This window comes from Gambusia affinis, linkage group LG10 (assembly GCF_019740435.1).
Source record: "Gambusia affinis linkage group LG10, SWU_Gaff_1.0, whole genome shotgun sequence".
In the NCBI taxonomy this organism is placed as follows: domain Eukaryota; kingdom Metazoa; phylum Chordata; class Actinopteri; order Cyprinodontiformes; family Poeciliidae; genus Gambusia; species Gambusia affinis.
The window spans coordinates 12,451,288-12,458,508 of NC_057877.1; the positions used below are offsets into that span (position 1 = coordinate 12,451,288).

Consider the following 7,221-nt stretch of genomic DNA (forward strand, 5'->3'; position numbering starts at 1 on the left):
TCTGTTACATAACATAAAGACAGAAAAAAATTTTTTTGCAGCAAAATATTTATTTCACCACCAACCAAAAAGCTCAAATAAATAGATTTTCTATTTCACATTCATTCAAAGTGCAAGCCTTTAAGAAATCAACCTTTGTCCTGCTAAAAATGTATCTTGAGCTTAACGCTAATAGTTGAGTTGGCACATAAAAAAAAAAAAAAAGAGCAAATGAAAGCAATGACATTTACCTCTAGAATTAGGATCTTTAACCATTATTGAGGTGATTAATGTCAACTGGCAAACAATTACAAATGGCTTCTTCTGTCCCAAGTCTAGCACCGTCGGGCAGCCCATGTATCATCACGTTTCCACAATAAACAGTGACAATAGATTTAGGCCCTCCTTGATCAGACTGCATCATTTTATGAGAAGCTTCTTCCAGCTTTGTGGGATAGTGGCACTCCAGATGTGGTGCATGGATTAAAGATTTCCAGTGGTTGACTGTTTTGCTCCAGGTTGAGTTTTGTGTCAGTCGTCATCACCAGGCATTCTCATCCTCCCAGTTGAGGTCATCTCCGTGTCCCCAGCCATCATCTTCAGCCTTAAAAACAGACCAACACAGTGAAACAAGTGAAAAATCTTCATTAAAATTTTTTTATTAAAAATTTGAAAGTCATAGAAACTTGTTTCAGACATAAAACCACCATTCTTTGGGCATAAATCATCAAGCAAAATGAAGACTTTCAATTGTGCAAGTTAATTAGTTGTGACAGCCAAACATAATAAATCTAGTGATCCACACAGATTTGATCATTAACTGAATTGTTTTTTCCAATTACAAATACAACTTTAAAATAATAAGTCTCTATATAATGATTCATCTACCATAAATGGATTCAATAACAATTGAAAAACCCACCTCAGACGGGTTAGCTGTTGCAAACTTGGCAGTGAGGGTTACAGTATCAATGGATGAGCCCGTCTCAAGAGTTTTATCTGAAAAGACTGCTGACGTTCCTGCAACATGCACACTTCTCTCCTCTAGAGGCAGCAGAGCGGTTGAAGATAACTTGATGTCCGGCACCATGTCTGCAAACAAATCCAGTTCTGGGTCTTTCTCGATCTTCTTTTTCACCTTAATAGTGAACTCATCCCCCAGACCTCCTGTCCTGTCACTCTTCATTGGCACCTTTGATTTGGGCACTGGGGCTGACGGCCTTAGTGGTTTTTGGAAATCCTTTTGACTCCAGTCATTGTCCCATGAGGAAGTATCTTTGCCTTGTGTCGACTGATAGAGCGCCGAGGTCAGCTTTAGGGGTTTAGAGGATTTCAGTGTCGACAGTTCAGGAATCTGATCAGCGGATGTAGTGGTGCTCCCTCTAGAAGGTGTTAGAATCAGTGAATCTGCAGAAGGAGCTGTAGGGGAGAGGTCCAACGTAGGCTCAGGGTCCTCAAAGTCATCCCAAGGCTCCTCCTCTGCATTTTCATTTGGGGGTCTGCTGCTAATAGCATCAGCTCCCTCGGATGCCTCAATGTGGATGTGGACAGACTGCGCATTTCTACTTTCTCCCACATCGTTTTCAGTCCAGTCAGGCCAGTCCTCCACAGGACCCTCTAGCCTGTCAGCCCGCTCCGAACCGAGGAACACTTCCTGTCTATTGTTATTCTGATGAAAGCCGTTTAAGGCTAAAGGCATTTTTCGGCTGTTATCTGGAAAACACAACAAAGAGGCCACACTGAATTTCAGCTACAATAAAGTCGACACCCAACTTAAACAGCATAAAGGTCTTACCAGATGATGGCGGAATCACCCTCGGCTTCTCTTGTGTGCCTGTCGAGTTTCCCATGTGGCTGAGGACCGAGCCTTTGGTCTCTGATGGTTTGATAAGCATATTCAGGATTTTGGAGGGTGGAACCATCTGCGAGTTTGAGCTTCCAACTATGTGGACAGGAGAAGCTAAGGAAGACAAGTAAAATATCATTAGTGGTGCTAGTGTGTGCTGTCAGTAAAACCTGTTTCTACCCTCTATATGCTAGTAAGAAGACATTATTTGACACATTTTAGAATGGGTTAAATTAATCTGGATAATCCTTTTGGATACTAAACGTGGAGTCCAACAATAGGTGCATCAGCCTTTATCTCAATAAGGAGTTCCTTACTTTCAGGTGTGACCTCTGCAGACCTGGTAAAACTTGGTGTTGTGCGTTTAAAGACCTTGCTTCTGTCTCCACCAACAACCACGTGAGCTCCCAGCAAAGGCACCAGCACAGCAAGACTTTGCAGCGTCATGGCAACCAGAGAGTCATTGGTGTCTCTCATGCCCAACAAAACCTGTAGCCAGTAAAATGAAAAAAAAAATAAAAAAGTGGAAACTAAATTTATATAAAACAGTTTATAAAGCACTGGGTTGCATTCACATGGAGATGGCAATAATCGGATTTATAAGAATGCTTAAAAATAGAAGTTGATCAAAGAGGTGCAGACAAAACTTTCAAAAATATGAAAATAAGGTTGAGAAATGAAGGTACAGATAACTACTCCAGAAGTGTAAGAATAAGAGAAATGTCTTTATTTTTTTACTATTTTACCAACTTCACAACCAGGAGTAGGTAAGTGATGGCAGTGGGGTTTACATGCCAAAAATACTGCAATCACCATAACAGAAGTAACATTTGGTAATAAAAAAAAATAGGACATGTATTGTCAAATTTGGTTGATAATACGCAACATAGCTTTTGCCCCAACCAACAGGACCAAAGACTACAACTAGAACCTATGATTTTCTGGTGCTTGCACTGCACTAAATTGAAACAAATCCAAAACACCTTGACGTCTGTATGTGTTCATTAATAACACAGAACAGAGCTTTTACCTGAGGTAAAATCTGATTCTTTAGTTCATCGTGGGAAAAGAATTCGGCGTAGAGGTGGATGTGAGTCAAGAGCACAATCCGAATGTGCTCTTCGTTTATTTCGTAGAGTTTAAGCAGCTGAGGAATCACATGTTTCCGATGAAGGGACACAGACAGCAGACAATCCTCAATGCCGTCACCTTGACTGGAATCTGTCCACAAAGGTGAAATTATGAGTTTTTAAATCATATTTTTACTTGTTTAAACATCTCTTTGCCAAGTAACTTGACATATTCTTGATAAAATGCCATATCACCCTTTTTTGGTCTTAACAGATGAGGGAGGAAGCTCTTGACGGCCATGGGTTCTGCAAAAACAAGGGAGTGGAGAAGCTTGGGGACAAGGCGTGAAGCAATCAGTTCTTCAGGAAGGCTCTGGACACGGTCAAGGAGAAACCTGAAATATAAAAAAAATTATAAAAAAAAATTAAAAAAAATCACCAAAGACAATTCAGACGAAGTTAAAATTTACAACCCCTTTTCAAAGTTTTCAGACTCCTAAAACGGTTTCAACATTTGTCCCATTGCAAGTATACATTTTACTGGATTGTATGTGATGGATGAAAGTTGAAAGTTTTAAGAATGTAATATTTATATTCAGCCCCTTTTACTCTTGCAGCTTACAGTATGTAGTTATAACATGACAAATGTAGGATATCTGACTTACGGGGAAACGATACGTTTGCAATGCATTGCAAATTATGAGCACACCTAATATTAGATTTAAACAAAACAAATTATTACTTAAAAAATTCATTTTTTTCTTCTTCGGTCTTCAGCGTGAGGGTCTTCAGAAAATTCATCACTTCCAGAAAGTCATTTCTATTCACAAGAAAAAAAAATTTAAAAAAACAACAATGTGTTTAAAATCAAAGTTTTGACAGTTTAAAATGCTGCAAATGCAAGTGAAAGAAATGCACAAAAACCTGAAGAAGCTGTGATTGAGCAAGGTGCTGAGCGGCGGTCGAGCCAGGGGGTCAGAGTTCAGCAGGCCGGCCTGCAGGGTTTTTGTCAGACTGTCAGAGAGCTCTTGTGACACTAGAAAGAACACAGAAAAGAAGAGCAGAGTAAGTAAATGAAGTGAAATTTAACAATTTGCAACCAGATTTTTATCGAGTCGTCTCCACTCACCATAGTCATTCAGCAGAGGGAGCAGAGCCTCCACCATTGTACCAAACGAGTAACAGTCCCGAGCGTGAGCATGGTTGTCTGGAAGGATTTTAAAGCCTTCCACCTGTTAACAATGTCTTTTTTTTAATGAACATGTAGGAGGGAGAATATTTTTCACATTTTTGTAATAAAGTCAAACCCACTGACCTGCTCTTCAGGAGGAACACAGGAAGCCTCTCTAGCACTCTGAACGCTATCTAGAAACTGACACAGAAATAAGTCAAATTAACTGATCCGTTGAAAACTGAGTTTCCAAAACTTCTTTACTCTTTTGACATGCATGCGAAAATCCGCCCAAAGAATATTTGATAACAATGAATTTGCCATTATTCCATCTTCTACCTCTGGGGTTGCTTCAGAGAACTTGCACACAGTCTCCATCCCTCCCAGCTTCCAGTGGCCGTCTTCACTGACGAACACAGAGGAAACGCAGACATTGTTGTGGCTCAATTTACCCTGAAGAACGAGAAGCATCCAGGCTTTAAGACAAGAGAGGCAAACAGAAAATGTCCACCCGGGTCGCTGGCAACAGAAGCAAATGGATCCTCGTCTCGCTCACCCTCTCGTGCAGAAAGATGAGTGCCTGCAGGACGTCGTAGATGCCAGCGCAGATTTCCTCCGGGGACAGGCTGTCCAGCAGCAGCTCCAGCGGCTGGACGTGTTCCGTTACGAGATGGATGCCGCCGTCCTGCACTGAGCAGGACAGGAAGCGCAGCAGACACGGGTGCCTCAGCGTCTTTAGATGCTGCAGTACGTGAAAAGTGGGTTAATTAGTTGTGCACTTAAATTGATTCTGCTGCATTTGTTTTGTGTCTGTAAAATATGCATTTCAAACGCTTAACACTTTATGAATACAGCTTAAAGCATCAGACGTTCACAAGCTCTTCAAAGCAGTCAAACCAAAGCCTATTTCATTAAGAGGACATTGTGTTTTTAAACACATTTCGTTAAGGAAATAAGTCCACATTTCTTTGCTTTAGAGTTGCAAAAACATGAAAACTAAAACAAACCCAAAAAGTTGATCATAAAGACTGATAAGTTTGAAGTTCAGCAGTACTTCAAACATGACTTCACATGCAAAGTCATGTGAACCTTTAGGAGAAACAGCAAACAGGAAGGTAAATTTGCAGAAACTTTGAGAGCTTCCTGTTCAAGGACACATTTTAATAAAACAAAGCCACTGCTCAAAGCTATTTTATCCCCTGAGCCACTTAAATATCACTTCTGCCCTTAAACGTAGTGCTCTATTATATTAATTACCAAATCATTCCTGGTTTATTCCTGAGGGTTGGTTTCTCTATGTTTGCGTCTTTCCTGCTACATGACACAAAGCCGCTGCTCAAAGCTATGTGCACAGAAATAATTAAATCTGTCTGCTGCCAACCATCTCCTAAAGTGCCAGGAGGATCCTCTCCGAGTTGAACACATCTGAACAAAATAAATGGTTTATTATCAGGCTGCTGCTGCAAAACAGAATGGCAAACTGAACAAGTTATTTAGTTGTCTGAAGGGACACACCTGTACATGCAGGGCACTGAGTCTTAAGAACCTTAAGTTGGACATAAAAGCTTGAGTTGAATCGTCTACAAGAAATGGCCCCCCCCGACTCTTTATGCCATTTCTTGGCTATGGATTGCTCTCCACTAGTGAGCTAATTATCGATTTGGGTCCAACCTTTCTAACCTGATATGCTCCTTAAATATTAAGTATTGAAAATACCACTTGTTTCGTTACATATAATCTTGGTTGACAAAAGAAGAAGGATTTGAGGCAAACTCCTATTTAAGTGACCATTCTGCTCTTCCACCATAATCAAAATGAAAGTGATAGCCTTGTTCAAACAATGGTTGCTTAAGAAATCCTAGCAGGTCATTTAGTAGCAGGGATAAAACAATGTACAAATGAGTTTTGTGTTTATCCTCTGTTAGGATAAATACAAAATGCTAGGCGCAAATTGCTGTCATGAAAAGTTATCAAAAATGAAGACTTATTTTAATCTCAAACTTGTGTATTAGACAGTTTCACAAAAGATTGCTTAATCTTTGAGAGACTTTTACATTAAATAAAAACATGTCTGTAGCTGGTTTATTTATTTTTTTATTGATTGAGGAGGGAAAATCTACATCGCCACACTGAACGAAACTGTTTTGCAGACTAATCAATAACTTATTATAGGAATCAGGAGTAAAAAAAAAAGTGCAAATATTCCACAGCTCCAGAGAAAGGCCTTTATGCGAGCTCACCTTAGCAGCTTTGTTGACTTTGTCTTCATTGTCCCGCTTGTGAACAAATACAGAAGCAGGCTTCCCGTCCTGGAGAACCGCCGAGTACATGGTGGATCCGGAGGGCAGGGTCAGCAGCGGCTCCTCCAGCAGAGTGCAGCCCCGCGCCGCGCTGCTCTCTGCACCCATGGCCGCTTGTCTTCCTGTCGAATACGGGGAAACGAACCGGCATGACTGCTTGTCTCTTACACACGTACACCTGTTTGAGGGTGAGCCGGACATACCTGAGATCCTGGACTGGATGGACCAGCAGCCGCTCCGTGCTCAGTTAGCAGCTGCTGCTACTCTCCACTGGCTGGCTAACCCAGCAACGCTAGCCAGCTTGTCGGCCGCTCTTTCTCGTCCAAACCGTCATTTTTAATCACAGGTTACTGCTGATTTAGACAAATGTATTAACAATATATTAGAACCCTAAAAAACTCCTGCTTATTGTTCGACTCTAAACCTTCAACTATTACTGCGATGCTGTAAACAGTGGTTCTTCCGGGAACGACTAAACCATCAAACAGGGGGGAGAATATAAAGATGAAAAGTATCAATGATAGTACAGGGTTAAATTGCTTTAAATAATACATAGAAAGTGTCAAGCATAATATTTGAAAACATTCAAGCATTATAATCGGAAAATGTATCCTTGAATTAGCTTTAACTGTTTAACATATTCGCAACTGATACACCTCATGTTTTACTAAGTGGTTGCAACCAAAGTGGTGCGAGATAACGCAGGTGACTGCCACATGGTGTTAAAAATGAACATAGAGAACTAGACGCAAGGAAAGTGAAATATATGTTTAAAAAAATAGATTTAACGCGTCATTTGGTCTCAGTTAAAGAAAATGTCGTGTGTCTGAACATTTAGGTCGAAATTGTTCACAG

General features: G+C 40.5%; 1 protein-coding gene across 1 annotated transcript; it reads right to left on the reverse strand.

The window, feature by feature from the left end:
* Positions 1 to 30: 30 nt before the first annotated feature.
* scyl3 (SCY1-like, kinase-like 3) lies at positions 31 to 6,842 on the reverse strand. The gene is made up of 14 exons (XM_044129153.1): positions 6,570 to 6,842; positions 6,307 to 6,488; positions 4,623 to 4,808; positions 4,406 to 4,519; positions 4,211 to 4,267; positions 4,025 to 4,127; positions 3,820 to 3,931; positions 3,638 to 3,715; positions 3,151 to 3,290; positions 2,856 to 3,046; positions 2,143 to 2,314; positions 1,775 to 1,939; positions 902 to 1,692; positions 31 to 583 (listed from the first exon to the last, which is right to left on the reverse strand). Exons 2-14 carry the CDS (start codon positions 6,472 to 6,474, stop codon positions 521 to 523), a joined length of 2,340 nt encoding a protein of 779 aa, XP_043985088.1. The 5' UTR covers positions 6,475 to 6,488; positions 6,570 to 6,842; the 3' UTR covers positions 31 to 520.
* Positions 6,843 to 7,221: the final 379 nt, after the last annotated feature.